The 16,755-nt window shown below is 46.5% G+C and overlaps 1 protein-coding gene across 3 annotated transcripts in view; it reads left to right on the top strand.

Moving 5' to 3' along the window:
* Nucleotides 1-16,755, top strand: part of AGBL1 (ATP/GTP binding protein like 1) — a 730,233-nt gene that overhangs the window by 110,946 nt on the left and 602,532 nt on the right. For all 3 annotated transcript variants that reach the window (XM_032342085.1, XM_032342083.1, XM_032342084.1), the window contains exon 6: nucleotides 9,867-9,904. In XM_032342085.1, coding sequence (XP_032197976.1) covers nucleotides 9,867-9,904 — 38 coding nt within the window. The remainder of the gene's footprint in view (nucleotides 1-9,866; nucleotides 9,905-16,755) is intronic.

The raw sequence follows: 16,755 nt of genomic DNA, 5'->3' as shown, positions 1-16,755 counted from the left end.
CCTGATTGGGGGGGACGGATGCCATGACCCTGAGATCATGACCTGAGCTGAAACCGAGAGCCAGCCGCCCAACCGCGCAACCAACTGAACCACCCAGGCGCCCCCATCATCTGAGTTCAGTGAAGACCGCGATTTCTAGAAGAGAGAACTACCTTAAGGATGTTGGGATTCACAGGCATTAATCCCGTCAGTCAAGAACTGAGCCCCCAGTCACAGTGGGGCTTTGAGACAGATGTAAGTGAATAAGGGCCTCTACTGTCTGAACCTCAGGCTCTAGTTTGGAAAGAGCCTCTGAAAACTCTTGGATCTGCTTTTAAGGCCTTCGTTTTAGTTCAGAGAGAAGGATGTTCATGAATCTTTGCTTGGAGGTCCAGCAATTGTGGCACCTGCAGGAGGCATCACTGAGGGTCCTGAGCATTTGGCCTGAAAGGAAGATGGCCCCGGGAGTGTTCCCCTCAGCCAGGTCTACTGAGCACCGGTGGCTTGGATCTGTGGTGTGCAAGAGTGATTCGGAGACCAGCAGCAGCAGCTCCTGAGAAGTCGAAGTGTGATTTCTGAGGCCCCCAACCTGGACCTCCTGAGTGAGAAATTCTGGGGATGTGGCCCCCCACCCTGTGTTAAGGAGCCCTTCAGAGGAACCTGATGCTCGCTCTGGCTGGGGAATCCCCCCGCCAGGGTGGGTGAACTTTTCTGGTGCAATTTCCATGTCCTGCCAAGAGAGGGAGCACTTTGTAGGCCTTTGCATCCTCTTTACCCCTTCTTTCCCAAAAGACCTAAGTGGTTTTTTGGAGAGAGATGACTCACCATTAGATCCAATGACAACTTTTTTTTTCTTCCCTAGTAAAATGCACATAACATATAATTTACCATTTTAACCATTTTTGAGTGTACGACTCAGTGGCCTTAATTATATTCCCAGTGTTGTGCAAGCATTACCACTGCTTATTGCTAAAACTTTTTCATTACCCTAGACAGAACTCTGCAATTATTAAGGAATAGCTCCCGTTCCCCTCCCTACAGCCCCAGATTGCCTTGAATCTGCTTATGAATTTGCCCATAATAAGTGGCTCATGTAAGTGGACAGAATCATAACAATATTTCTCTTTCTGGGAATGGCCACCTTTTGCAGTGCTGGTTGTGTTGGTGCTGGGGGTGCTAAGTCATGGTACCGAGTATGGGGCCCCCTGTTATATACCTCAACCAAACAGACCGTAATGGTCAGGCCTGTCTTTGTTCTGTCCTTTAGCTGGAGCAAAATCAGGTGCATTTTGATGCATTCATGAACTATTCCGGAACTATCTGTTGGGTCCCTGCTCTGTGCTCTGCAGTGAGCTAGGGATCCTGTCTCTCCTTTTGGGCTTCCAGACATTTCTAGAGTGGATTGTATCACATGGAGTGTGTGCTAGAGCAACAGTTGTACTGTAGCAATATAGCAAACACTCTGTCACATTTTATTTTGCATATATGTGCATAATTACATACTGTACTCATTATACATTTATATATGTGTTACAGTAGAGGATTATAGTCACACATCCCTGTATATTTTACTTTATGAATAATTTAAGAAAGCCCAAGGGTAATATTTGCTTTAAGTGCTAACGTGAGACTTACACCCCCATGTAGAGAAAGACTCCCCAGAATGTGCAAGAGCTTATTGGAATCCCCACCCTTCTTCCCCCTTAGGCATTCGTCTTCCCCGTCCTGGCCTTGGGGAGTCTCCAAAGCTTTTGCCTGAGTCCTTGATCCTCATGCTGCTGCCCCTGGATCTGGAAGTACTTCAACACCGTGTCCGCTTTGCAGAGCTGCTGCTTCTGACCAGGCGGGCGGGGTCCTTCCAGCCTTGCTCGCAACCTCTTGTCACACTCCCTGCCGACCGTTACTCAGCAAGCCAGGCTGAGGTCTGGGTTTCAGTTTCTCTTATAAACATTTTTGGTGATGGAGGCGCCTGGGGGGCTCAGTCGGTGAAGCCTCTGCCTTCAGCTCAGGTCATGATCCCTGGGATTGAGCCCTGCAGCGGGGGTGGAGGGGTGTCCCTGCTCCACGGGGAGTCTGCTTGTCAGCTTGTGCTCTCTCTGCCACCATTTCTGTTGCTATCTCTGTCTCTCTCTCCAATAATAAAATCTTTTAAAAAAAATTTCAGGGATGGATAATGGCTCCCTGGAGCTGTCTTTGGCAGCATCTGGGTAGAGCTGGAGGGCAGGGATTGTTTTTCTTCCTCCCTGCCCTGCCCCACCACCCAAGAGAAAGAGGGACTTGTTCCATGCTGGACTCAACCTTTGCACTGTGCACTATGCATTCTTGGTTTTTTCTTTCATGATGCAGGGGCCATCTTGGTTTGCATTTCTGTTTTGTCATCTCTCCCTTGAAAATGGTGATTGGCAAGATCCATTTGCCATTCATTTTCCTTGGTAACCCAGCCCCATGTGTGTGTGTGTGTGTGTGTGTGTGTGCGCGCGCGCGTGCTCACGTGTGCATGCCTGCTTTTATCCATCCGCTACTCTCTCTCAAGCCGGGCAGGAGGCCGGGACTGTGACAGATGGCGTTCTGGGCGCCTGTGCTCTGCAGGCAACGTGTTCTATCCCTTGTCAGCGTCCTCCTGCTTTATGCACCTGTTATTAACCAACTTCCCCGCCCCCACCACTTTCTGTCTCTGCTGCTACACCCCCGCATCCCAGGCACCCAGCTCTCGAGAGGCCTCAGGGTTAAGTTATCAGGACTGCTCCCTTCCTTCTCTCTGCCCACTTTTCTCCTTCTCTCTGAAAGCTCTGTGGGCCCAGTGGTGGGGTTAAGTGCCCAGAGGTTGGGGTCAGACAGACTCAAGGCCAAATTCCATCTCCGTTGCTTCCTAACGTTTCTTCGGGCAGGTTCATGTACCATGATTAGTTCCTTCATCTTTAAAATGGGGATCATTAGAGAAATAACTGAGCTAATGTTACTCTCACACTAAGCTGTCAGGAAGTCCTGTTCGCTCTAAATTCAAAATAAATCGACCCTCCTCTTGAGAGGATCGCTCTAGCTGTGTCCGAAGAACAGTCGGAAGGAGGCTGGGAGTGTGGGTCCTCTGGTTGGGGGTTGATAGCAGTAGTTTGGTGACAGCTGAAATTTAGGTAATTTCTGTTTATTTAAACGTTGAAAAATTTTTTCAACAACGTTTTCTGTTTTTCAGTGTAAAAGCCTTTGGTCTCTTTTGTTCAGTTTATTACTGAGTATTTTATTCTTTCTGCTGCCATTACAAGTGAGATTGCTTTTTTAAAATTTTCATTTCTGAACTACTCATTGCTAGTATACAAGCTACAATTGACTTTTGAAAAAGTTTTTTTTTTTACTGAAATTCAGTGTAGTTCAATTCAATTTAGTGTATTATTGGTTTCAGGGGTAGAAACTAGTGATTTATCAGTTGCATATAACATCCAGTGCTCATCCCATCACATGCCTTCCTTACTGCCCATCCCTCAGGGACCCCATCTCCCCACGTCCACTCCCCCCCTCCAGCAACCCTCAGTTTGTTTCCTAGAGTTAAGAGTCTCTTACGATTTCCCTCCCTCTCTGCTCTTATTTTTCCTCCCCTCCCCCTATATTCATGTGTTTTATTTCTTCAGTTGCACATATGAGCAAAATCATATGGTTTTTGTCTTCCTCTGGCTGACTTATTTTGCTTAGCCTAATAACCTCTAGGTCCGTCCATGTCATTGCAAATGACAAGATTTCATTCTTTTTGATGGCTGAGTAATATTCCACACAATTCACTTTTGTATATTGATTTTTTTTTTTTTTTTTTTTTGGTGGCCACATGGCAGAACTTGTTCTGATAGTTTTTTGGTGGATTCTTTTAGACCTTGTATATACGAAACCAGGCCATCTGTAGGTAGAGAATCATTCTGCTTCCTCTTTCCCAGTCTGTATGCCCGTCACTTATTCATTCCTAAATGCCCTGGCTACGGCCTCCAGTACAATGTTGAACAGAGGCGGGGAGTGAGGATGGCCATCCTTAGCTTGCTTCTGATCATGGGGGAGAAAGCATTCGGTCTTTCTCTCTGTGTATTACATTAGCTGTGAGTTTCAAGTGGATTCCTTTATCAGGTGCGGAAGGTTCTCTTCTGTCCCTAATGTGGTGAGGGTTTTTATGAAACTGTGATGGGTTTCGTCAAATGCCTTTCCTGTGTTGGTTGAGACAATAATGTGGTTTTTATCCCATATTCTGTTATTATGGTGGATGATTACATTGGTTGATTTTCAGGTGTTAAACCAACCTTGTTCCTGGGATAAATGCCCCTTCACCATGGTATGTAACCCTTTTTGTCTGTTGCTGTATTTGGTTTGCTTCTTGTAGATTTCTCTTCTAGTCCGTTTCTGGCTTCTACTCTTGCTTCCCTGGAGTCCTTTTTCATTTACTTTTCAAAAAATAGAGTATCCAAAGAAACCCTAAAACATGTTAGCTCATTTGCTCAAAATCCTATAGGGAATGCTTTGCTTGGAGAGAAGTGAAAGCCTTTGCCATGCTTTCCAGGGGCTGCGTGAATGGTCCCCGTTACTCCCCTCGGCTAACACTCCCCTCCCTCACCTCTTTGGCTCGGGAAGTCCCGCGCAGCTTGCTTTTCCTCGAACAAATCAGCCTGTGGTCATTCAGAGGGTCTGTAGAGGCTGCTTCTGATATTTGGATGACAACTTTGTTTCCTCCTTCACATCCCTGTCCAGAGACGTTACCTTCACTAGGAGGCCCAGTTTAGACAATCTCTTAGATCTTAACCCATCCTGGTACATCTGATGTCTTTACCCTGTTTTTACTTTTTCTGTTTTTCCCTTAGCATTTATCACATTTTAGAATACAACTTTAATGTACTATTCAAAAATACATGGTCTATTAACTACTCTTTTTTTCATGCTGACTCAACCCTTTCGAGTGCAAAAAATCTTTATCCATTTATCTCAGCACATAGCATAGGTGCTCAGTAAATATCTGTTTGATGAATGAATAGCACATTTAAAGTGCCTGGGCCAGAGCCTAATTTTTGGAGAAAGTTCCATGAATATTTGATGGTGCTCTGTATTCAAATACTATTAAATGGTGGGGGTAAAATAATGCAAAATGAAAGTTTCCTGTTTTCTGAAGTTTGCAGACTGGAAGAGGAGTCAGACATTAATAGACACAACTGAGTGAATAAATTACAAATTGAATTGTGCAATGAGAAGAGGGGGAAGAAAGGATAAACACACCAATAAAGGACCTGGGCCTAGACTGGCAGTCAGGGAAGGCTTCCCAGAGGAGGTGGCAGCTAAATTAGGATTTGAAGGATGAGGTATGAGCTACAGGTGAAGGAAAAGGTAAGGCTTAGAGCATTTTAGGCTGTGGCATTAGCGAGGACAGAGGATAAGTGATGGGAACATGTTCCAAAGCTTGACAAAAGGCTGAAGGGGCGGAAATATAGACCGTATGAGAGGGTGATGTGGGACAAGGCTAGGTGGAGGGATGGCAGCACCCAGGCTTGGTAGATTCTCCTGGACCATGTTTCGGATTTGGGTTTTCATCCAAGAGCAAGATTGGGTGTGGGGTAGCAATGGGTGGGTGCTCTAACCGGGGCTTCTTGAGAAGATCACCTTAGTTGCAACTTGAAGAACAATTTGAAGGGGGCCTAGAGTGCATATGGGTGGATTTGTTCTGGGGTTATGGCAGTAGTTAGGGGAGTGATAGGTTATTTTCATTTATTCCCTTTCTTTATGCTTAACTGTATTTTCAGATTTTTCTAAAATGATCATGTAGCTCATTTGCATTTCTTATGCAAGAAATTAAACTGTAAATTTCAACCAAGGGCTAATAACTCTAGAAACTCTAGAAATCACATTTCTCATTGAGGTCCCAGACCCCCATGCACTTGAACTAGGGCAGAAACAACAGAAATCAAAAGGAGTGGACAACTTAAGAGCAGTCTAGACGTCAAAATGGAGGAATTTGGGTGTGCGCCCAGACATAGGTGGTCAGGTCAGGTGGCTAAGGAAGATACAAGATCAGTTTCTTAAAAAGTAGTATTCCCTTCTCTGGGAAGGGGAGGACTGGGAGGGTCCTGGCTGTATGGAGAACATTAGGATCCTGGTACCTGATTCTAACGACTGCGAGAAGCTTTGTGTGGTGCGTGTAACTGAAGACACCCTCCACCCCATGATCCCATCTCCTGGTATTCTGCTCCCCTGGAGTGCGGGGCGGGGGGCGGGGTCCTGGGACTTGCTTCTAACCCAAAGAATATGAGAAAAGTGAGGACATGTTTGTGCTGTGATTATGTTGTGTTGTTCAAGACTCTGTCTTGTTGACACATGCACTATGGTAACTCTCCCTACTGGTGAAGAAAGTATTCATGTTGGGGAAGCCCACACTGCAGGTAGCCTCTAGAAGCTGAGAATGGTCTTCAGCCAATACACAGCAAGACATCAGGGGCCTCAGCACCAACGCTACAATGAAATGACACTGCCAACCTTCGAGAGGTGGTTGGGGGGGGGGAAGCAGACTCTTCCCCAGCAGAGCCTTCAGATGAAGACTCAGCCCTGGCCAAGTCCCCATCTGATTATAGCCCATAAGACTGTCAACAGAGAATTTAGCTAAGCCATGGATTCCTGCCCCATGGAAACTGTAAGATAAATGAGTACTGTTGGAAACTGCTAAGTTTGTGGTGATTTATTAAACAACAATATCGATAAACTCTGTAGGTGGCAATTTCTAGATCGAAGCCATCTGAGTTACAGAATATTTCAGTTCCATGAGAGGATTTGGTCATTTTGTTTCCCCATGTGTTGGGGGTGGGGACTCGTTTAACTCCAGGGACCTGTCCTGACTGGTAAACTTTTTTGTTTCAAAACAGAGCCCCCTCATCCCCTCTCCTCCTACCTCCTTGACTGAACATTCTCTGAGGCTTTTAACATAGATGCTTTGGGGGCCAACCCTGTACTGCATTTCTTCACAGATATTGTCTGTTCCCTTGGCTTCAAGGGTCATTGCTACTAGAGTGACTCCTGAATCTTACCCTCAGGGCCAGATCTCTTGAGAATTCTGTATTTGTGCTTCTAGCATGATTCTGAGAAGTTCCATGTAGCTCTCTGCCCATCATCCTGAGCTAAGGATGTCCCAGATTGAAATGATTATCTTCTCTCGACACCTCTGTTTCTCTCTTTAGCTGATTAATGTCTTTCTTGTTCTCCCATTTACGTGGACTAAGCATCTCGGGTCATCACCAGCTCTTCCCTTTACTTTGCTCTCCACAACTAGCCTGTCCTCAAGTCCTACGAATTCTTTGCTTACAACCTTCACCTCACTTTTCCATCCTTGCCACCACCCTTTGTTCAAAAAAAAAAAAAAAAAAAGAATCCAGTAGCTTATTACCTGTGGAGTTACACCTGATCTCTTTAGGATACTGGGTTATGGTCTCAAACCTTATGTCCATCACTGCCCTAATGGCACCCCACAGTGCATTATGTATTGATCCCCAATTAGGAGCTGAGAAGAAGGAAATCTTTTCTTGTTACTCAGGAATCAGCCTCGCCTCTTTGAGGTAACTGTCGTATACCATGTATTTCCTGCCATATAATGTGACTGTTTGGATTCATAGTTATTTGCTAGGTTGTCATGCTACTAGGTATTCTCTAGAGGGTTTGGATCTGGGAGTCACCTCGAATCTTCTGGTCAACATCAGAGGGTAACCAAGCCATACTGATGCTGTCCACTCTACCAGTCATTCTCTGACATTCATGTACATGTAACTTACCTGCTGGCATGAAAGTTGTGATTCAGCCGGCTGAGCGTGGGGCTCAGGAGTCTCCTGCTTCGAGCAGCCAGGCTCCAAGCTTCTCTTCAACCCTTCTTTCCCCATTCTCCCTCCATGCCACCCTTTTGTCTGTTGGCCTTGTCGCCTCATGTTGTCCTGACTGGTCTGCATGCTGCCCACCCCTCCCCACCTCTCATGTGTCCCTCATAAAACTATGATCTACGGATCATTACTTCTGCAGCGAACTCCCCAAAACAAAAGTGCTATGCAAGTCAGAAACGCAGGGTCACCTCACAGACCGGGCCTGTCATCCGGGATAGGGCTGGGTACTTTCTTTCCATGCTTCCTTCTCTGATGACCCCCTTGATGTGGCCACTTTACTACCCCCCAGACCCCCAGGACTGATTTTCCTCTTGCACCAGCCCAACCCCAGTCTTGTATACTGTGGCTCCTAGATTTGCACACTACTTGGGCCTCACAGTTACTCTTCCCATGTGTTTCTTTTTTAAGATTTTTATTTATTTATTTGAGAGAGAGAAGAGAGAGAGAAAGAGCACAAGCCAGGGGAAGGGGAGAGGGAAAGGGGGAAGCTGACTTCCTGCTGAGCAGGGAGCCCAATGTTGGGCTCGATTCCAAGATACTGAGCTCATGACCTGAGCCAGAGGCAGACACTTAATCAGCTGAGCCATCCAGGGGTCCTTCAGTATGTTTCTTCTTAAATTTCATGGTCACCAGATCATGTGGGGTCATGAAGAGAGGGGCTGAAGAAGCTGAAAGGTAATTAGAAGAAAACGTACTCGGGAAGGATAAATGAAATGGCCCATCGGAGACAACTAGCCTCACCTTCTTGCCGAGTGCTGTGTGGTTGTGCTGCTCTCTTGGAGCTGGGGGTCACCCCTGCCGTGGGTTTGCATTGGGGCTGGTGAGTCCCAGACCACTGATACCATAGGATTCTTCTGTTGGTTGTGGGTAGCCCTGATGTCTAACTGCTAGATTTTTATTTCAGTTTAGTTTAACTCATTATTTTTATTTTTACTGCCTCTCTGTTGCTCAGTATTAGATAATACATTGCAAAGAGGAATGTTGTTCATCAAGTGGGCAGAGATCAGGGCAGGGCCAGTGTGGGAGCCTCAGGGGAATAACAGGTGTGCAGCGAACAGGGGTGGGAAGTGCGGGTCCTGGGTGGGGGTCCCACTCTGTCTACATGTCTGTCATCTTGGAAGGGTGATCCAGCCTTGTTGACCTGTTCCCCCAGTTCTCAGGGTTGGGGGTGCTGATGGGGAAACAGATCACTCTTAAACAGGCCTTAAGGATGAGTTACTGGAACTGTGCAGAATACTCCTTTTCTTAAAAAAGAAAAAAAAAAAAAAGAAGCAAACAAGCAATAAACTCTCCCTTCCAGAATCACAGGTCCTTAACCTTGAAGTCTTCTTCTGTCCAGTGAGTGGGTCTTTGTACGACCTTCTCAGGCTCAGGGCACAAACTGAAAAGTCACTAAGACATGGGCCAAAGGATTTTCATTCTCATCTGTCTCCCATTGCTGCAAAGGTTGTGAAATTCTTCCATGGAATGAAACAGAAAAATCATGACCTAACTGTGCCCCCCCACCCCCCACGTAAGGAACCAGCACTGCTCTTCAACCTGTGAGTGTTGTCCTGTGTGTCCCCAGGGCCAGGAGTGTTGGAAGCAGTTCTTGCTGCAGGGCTTTCCCTCAGCCCACACCCCAGCCCCTCCCAGCCCATCCTCCAGAGTCGCCAGGGTTCCCAAGTAGAAACCAAGAGACTAACAAGAGCCCTGGCAGGGATGTACAACAGAAATAGAAGCAGCGTAGGGTAAGGAAGGTGGCGGAAGGTAGGAGGCAGGATGGGGAGGGGAAGGTATTTTCAGCAGCAGCCGGGACTCCTGAGACCCATTTTCAAGACAGACACTTTGCTTGGAGCAATTTCTGCCTTTGTGCCTCTTTAATGGTCAGTGGTGCAATCAATAGAATGCCTGCTCCCTGGTTAATAATGCGGCTGTGTGGTGGCAGCAATGAGCCTGTTGGCTTTGGGATCCATGGGCTGACAAAAAGACCATTGAACATTGACTTTTTCACTTTTCTTTCTCTTTCCCCAGGGCAGCCGCCGAAGTCCTGGCAGCACTGCTGAAATCCAGTAAGCACCTCTTCTGGAAAGTGGTCATTTCTTTCCCCTCCGAGTTCAGTGAGAGATGCTCTCTGTATCTCCATGGCTCATTTTCAACCTGGAAGGCAATAGAGCCATTCCTGGGTCTTTGAGGGTGAGATGGAGAGGGTTATGGCTGTTCCCAGTGCCAGGCTGCAAAGAGAGAGTGAGTATCTGTCCATAGGGGTATGCGTGAGTGCATCCCATCAAGGCGGTTTGCTCTAAAGGGAGTGTGCTGTCCTCTGCAGACCCGAGGAACCCTCCAGTTCCTTCTGACAGGAGCACTGTTGGAATAAGTTCCCGTTCCAGCAGGATTGTTCTGTAGAAGAAAAGGTGATGACACTGGGCGTGTGGGAAGCAGGACTCTTGCTTTTGCTTCTGATCCCAGTTCATGACTCTGTATTCTCGGGCAGGTGGGGTGCTGGGAATCGTTTGGAAACTGTAGATTCTAATAACAAATTTATATTAAAAAGTTGGCTCTCCTCTCAGTCACTTGAGTGATTGCAAAAGAATAGCTCTGGGGGTCTGAATAATTTGAAGAATTTTTTTTTTTTTTTTTTTTTGCCTAGTAGCCCTGGTCTAATTACATTGAGAGTCAATTTCATGTGTGCAGTATAATAGAAGGCACCATGCGTTTGGGAGCAAAGAAGTCTTAGTTTAATGTTTTTATTTTTTTCCCCCTCCTTACCTTTTCATCTGTTTTAATTTGGAGCCTTGGAAACCCGTTCTTTCAATTGTGATATTTGTTTCTCTATAGGGAGCCCGAGGCCTGTGGGTAATAGGTGAACTTTAATAAAACTTATAAATAAATAAATAAAAATAACACCTTCTCCCCCAACCATAGATCTTTGTCAACTCTCAGCACAGAGAAAGAGCCATGTCATGTAGTACTTCCTCTTGTAGGCTGAAGAAAAAGAAGAAATTACAGCTTGAATTCATGTGGTCATTTGGGATGCGATACGATACACAGGCGTGTTCACGGCTCTGGGGCCTGCAGGTGCAACGGAGGGGTATCGTACAGCCTGGGGGGTGCAGAGTGAGAGGTCACAGGCCTTCAGATAGGAGGGAAGAGGAGGTGTTACCTGTGGGTTACGGGCAGGTTAGGAAGGAGCCTGCCTCAGGCTGGCATCTGGGTTCTTGTTAGTTATCTGTCCTGCCATTCCTGGTGATGATGCCACGTGGTTGGTGCTGGAGGAGTCCTGGGATTGCAGGAAGGAAGGGAGCTGAGAGGGGCTGGGGGGCCAGCGCAGTCTAGGTGGTGGGGGCCTTCAAGTCTCACAGGAGGAGAGACCCGAGACTGGAGAAAGGCTGACTCCTTTTCTACACACACACACACACACACCCCTTACACACACACACACACACACACACCCCTTACACACATGCACATACACCTTACACACATGCACATACACCTTACACACATGCACATACACCTTACACACACGCACATACACCTTACACATACACACACACACCACAGGAGGAGAGCCCCGAGACTGGAGAAAAGCTGACTCCTTACACACACACACATCCCTCACACATACAGACACACCTTACACACACACACACACACACACACACATTTCTCAGCCTACAGGGTCCTGAGACACAATGTACCTACCATGTGTGGAAATCTGAAAGCAGGCACATGCCTGTTATTAAGTATTTCCATATGAGGCACCAGGCATGGACTCAAGGAAACCAAAAAGCAGTGACAACATAACAACTAATTCAGGCTTAGAATACGTAGCCGGGTTTCTTCACACTGGCTACACACAGCAAACTGAGTGTGCTGTGCTAGGGACCAGCTTTAAAAGTTTCTGACTTCTACTTTGCCTTCAGAGCTCAGTTCAGACCTTTCCTCTAAACAACTTTCTCTGGGGTGCCCAGAAGGCTCAGTCACTTGAGTGACTGACTAGACTTTGGCTCAGGTCATGATCTTGGGGTCCTGAGATGGGGCCTTGGGTCAGGCTCTGCGTTCATTGGGGAGTCTGCTTGAGGACTTCTCTCCCTACCCCTCTGCCCCTCCCCCTGCTATCTCTCTCAAATCAATAAATGAATCTTAAAACAACTTTTGTAGGCAAAGGCCATCTTTGTAGGTCGCTGGATTATTTGTGTCAGCACGTGAAAAGCTAGAAAAAAGGGTGTGGACTAAACATTAAAATGAATGAATGATTTCTGAAGGAATATATATGAATGGATAAAATGAATGAATGATACTTACATGTATGAAAATGGCAGTACTCCCCTCTACTACCTGAACCCAACAACCCACACGTAGAACCAATGATCTTCACATTTGTTGTTCTGATGTCTACTTAACTATACTAATAGACTATTGGGAACCTGATAGCTTGCTGTCCTCCACATATAAAATGGGTTTTATCATCCCATCAGAAGGGTGTATGGAGTTATTTGCTAATTCTGCTAAGTCGTCTGCACAGACTTTCTCTGGAACTTAGGTTCTTTATAATATGAGAGAGTTGGATGAGAGGTTCTCTAACATTCTTTCAATCTCTGAGTCCTCTGCCATCATATATATCAGGGTCTCCAAACCTTGACACTCTTGCATATTGGACCGGGTAATTCTTGGTTGTTGAGGCGTGTCCTACGCATTTAGGAACGGTTTAGCGGCATCCCTCACCTTGTCTCACCAGACGCCAGTAGCGCTCTCAGTTAGAAAGAACAGAATTGTCTCCAGACACCGCCATATGTGCCCTGGGAGGTCAGAATTGCCTCCCATTGAAAATCACAGATACCGATGGGACCAAACCCGTGAATTGAAGGCCTTTCAAGGTTTCAGATAATCTCTCCTCAGATACTTTAATGGTATCTCATAGAAATGTTCTTCTTGCATAGCTAATCTTGAATTCCTCAGCTTTGGTCTCATTCCTGTAGGCTTAAAAGAGGTAAAAAGACTAATGGCAGAAAGTCACTTGTGGACGTGCAGAAATTACTTGGGAAGGAACAGGTTCTAAAGATCTAGAAGATCTTAGAACAAGGAGGGCAAATAGTTGCCATTACACGTGCCAGCTCCCACATGTGGGTGGAAGGATTCTGAGATCATATTTGAGCTCAGCAGGAAAGGTGTTTAAATAGCAAAGTTTCTCATGGATTGGGGAGGAGCAGTGACAGAACACCAGGTAGTCGCCATCTTGGTTCTACCAGTGTAAGCCAAGTGTCGCGTGGCGTGGAGGGTCTGGGCAAGGCTGGTGCTGCTCCACGTTGGCTGGGGCTGCTGTGCGGCAGGGGAATGTCACAGAATTCCCTAGTTGCTTTGTATGGTCTTCACGCACAGTTAAGACCTGACATGGAGTGTCTGTCTGTTTGGATCCCAGGCGAGTTTGTTTTCAGCTGGACCTAAATTCAGGAAGTCAGTTTCTGCCTAAAATTCAAACCCTTACCATCTGGCAATGGATATCTGGGAATGTTTATGTGACCCTTTAGTTCTAAATGCATAATCCTTTCAGCTAATGATTAGTCTGGTTTTTGTTTGTTTTTTTGATTTTGTTTTTTTGCTTGTCGGGTCTTAGTGAGTCGCCTCAGCTGTTTTCCATCCCGTAGCTACTGCACGAGAAGCCAGTTTAGGGTAGGTGGGTGGCGAGAAGAGGAAAACAATCCAGAAGGCATCTTTTGTCTCTGCCTTCCTGAGCGATAGCAGGCAGAATAAGCTCCGGCGTCCCGGACTGCTATTCCGGTTGTCCCCGCAGTTCAGGCCCCCAGCAACGAAAAGGCATTGCCCACTCAAGGGACCTTTCTGTACATGCAGGGGCTAGAATGGTCTGATCCCAATCCCAACCGCTCATGGCATCCATTTCCCTACTCTACTCACAGGAGCACAAGCCCTACTTCAGTTTCCCTGTGCGGAAGGTGTTACCCTTTGATGCGTTAGCCTACGCAAGAACACTTAGCTTTTCATTACCAAAACTTAATAAAGGCTTTGATTAAGAAATAGTGCTTCTAGTGCAGGCAATTTTTTCCCCTCTAATAAACCCAAGCAACATGTTGTCTTTTGCGTCTCTCCATCCTGTGGATTGCCTCCTGTCTGCCTTTCCCTGTGCCTGTACCCCGCGTGTGTTCCTTTCCCCCTCATCCTCTTTTCCTTTCCTCACTGTCTGCTCTCCCCCACCCCCACCGCCTCACCTCTTCCTCTCTCTTTTCTCTCCTTAACACCCCTTCCATGAGCGTTAGGTATAAACGCAGGGTTGAAAACTTGCGGCCCTCGGAAATGGCGCTTGAATGAGCATGTGGCAGGGGTCTCCCGCTTCCTGGTGTGCGCTGGCTCCAGCCACGAACCTTTAGGTCAGGCCTCAGTGTTAACTTTGCTGCTCAGATTTAAAGGTCACATTCCCGCAACAAGGAATCACCTGCAACACTTCCTGGTCCAGGCTCTAAGTCTCAAGAAGAAGAGAATGGTTTTACTGCAGAATACTCCCCAACTTAGGAATTAGCCTCTAGAGGAGTCTGGAAGTCGGCAGAAGCGAGGGTGTGGGGAAGGTGGTGGAAATAGGAAAGTAAGTTAATAAAGGAAGGGGATGGGGTGGAGGGAAGGAGAGATATGAGGGCACTAATGGGAGGTTTGGCAGGAAGGTGACTCCCTAGTTAATGTTCTGGCCAGCTGGCTCCTGGAACGGGCCGTCCACCTGTTGTGCTGGGAGTGTGGGAAGGGAGGGCCTTCCAGTGCCCAGAGCCCTGACCCTTAGAGACACCCTCATGTTCTCAGTGACCACGTCAACAGGGCAGTGACGAGAAGGCATGAGGGCCAGGCAGTTGCTTTGCTCCAAAATGTCAAAGAATGAGCCATTTTTGAGATGGACCCACCTGAGGATTTTGTAGGACTTCTAGGAGCTCCAAGGAGTTCTCAGAATGATGGTCTGTGTTGTAGGATGGTTGGCACTGTGATTCCTGTGATCCCATGATGACACATAAGTAGCAGTGGGTCAGCACTGCCTTTGGGGGACTCACGTGAGTCATCTGTGTCCCGTGGGGCCTGTCCTCCTGTGTCGTGCCACACATGTAATTTCCTCTTCTGTTACTGGGCAAGGACCATGGGGTCAGACAGAGCTGGAAAAAACCTTTGAGGTTGCTTAGTGCAGTGGTATTCAATTTTTTTTTTTTTTGAGAGAGCTCAGAGCCCTGTCTGTCCATTTTCACTGCTTTTCCCCCAAGATGGCCTCACAGACACATTGACAAAAATACAATGCCCCTGAGAACCCACGCAACGACGATTGATATTTTTTTAAAAAATTAAAATATACTTGGCATCCTAAAACATGGTATAAAGTAATAATGCACGTTGATTTGATATCTTTATGTATTGTAATATAATTGTCATTATAGCAATAATTTGCACCTCTATCATGTCACATAATTATCAATTCTTTTTAGTGGTTAGAGTAATTAAGATAAAATCTTCTAGCAGGTTTGGTGATTATCATACAGTGTTGTCTATATCCCAGAAAACTATTGGCATCATCCACCCCCGCCCACCCATCTCATGTTCACACGGGGAAACTGAAGAGCAGAGAGAGGGGTGACCTCACCCCCAACCCCCAGATCTCTGAGACTTTGAAAGGTTCCTGTCCCAGATGCCCAGATGACTCTGGCTCCTTCTTCAGATCTCAGCACAAATACCTTTGTCTGGTTTTTTTTCCGAATACTAGACCCCCCACCCCACTGTCCAGCGTTAGATGCCTTGTTCAACCTTTTTATAGAACCTTGTATTTACTCTCCTAAGAACAAACCATACTGTAATGAATGATTGCTGTATCTTTGCCTATGTGTATGTGTGTATGCATTTTTCCTGCCGGGTATAGCTCCTTGAGGGTTGGGGTCCCTACTCTTTTCTCCATATTTTGCACTGGGCTGTGCCCAGAGCTGCTGCAAACACATTAATGTTGATGGAGAAAGGATTCCAGCTTCTTGATTTAAGTCTCATACCCCCCCCCCTTTTTTTTTTCAATATACCTTTGTGAAGAGGCCAGCCCATTTCCTGTTCACGGAAAGAATCAAATTGTGGTGTGATTATAGACTCGATGTCTCTTCTTCTGCCATATCTTTTGGAGAAGCGTGCAATATATTTCTGTGATGAACCAAAAATCTGCTTCACATGATATTGATAGATCTTTGCATTTGTCACACCGGGATGGACTGCTGCAATCGACTTTGTATGAATGCGGAATAACAAGCTACATCCATCACAGGGCCCGATTGAAATGACAACGCAGATGTCTACAGTTTATTGAGTTCTTAGTGTGTCAACGACTCTATACATTTAGCCTATGAGGCAGGCATTGTCATCCCCATTTTACAGGCATAAGACCTAAGGTTTTGGAAGCTTGTGTAACGCACACTGCGTGTGAGCTGGACTGCCTTGCCCATCTTGATGCCTGGGGCCTGAGCCCTGTGCCTTCCAAGAAGAGAATAACGAGGATAGGCTTATTTAGACCAACAGCTGAAAGGCAGCTACATAAATACTTTCTAAGTATCTGAAGGATTTTGGGGGGGGGTGGGAGAATTTGCCATTTAGTTGAGAAAAGAGCAGTGCGTGGACCCATCCCATATAAGCATCGGAATGGGACCTGCTAAGAGTCGCCCAACACAGCAGCATGGCTGTGCCAAGGGCCAGAATCTCTGCTGTGAGGCAGAGCATCAGGGCGAACCTGGTGAATGATGGGGTGAGGGGAGGAAGGGAACGGGACAGGAAGAATCACAGACTCCCATTATGTCATGCTGCGTTCAACTTGGCACATTGTTCCTCCCCGACCTTGGCTCAAAGTTCAGACGTCCCTGCCAAATATTTCTGTCATTTGCACAAGTACATAAAATATTGTTAGGGT

Source organism: Mustela erminea, chromosome 5, assembly GCF_009829155.1.
Source record: "Mustela erminea isolate mMusErm1 chromosome 5, mMusErm1.Pri, whole genome shotgun sequence".
Lineage (NCBI taxonomy): Eukaryota > Metazoa > Chordata > Mammalia > Carnivora > Mustelidae > Mustela > Mustela erminea.
The sequence above is the reverse complement of the archived record's forward strand: the minus strand, read 5'-3'. Positions and strand labels throughout refer to the sequence as shown.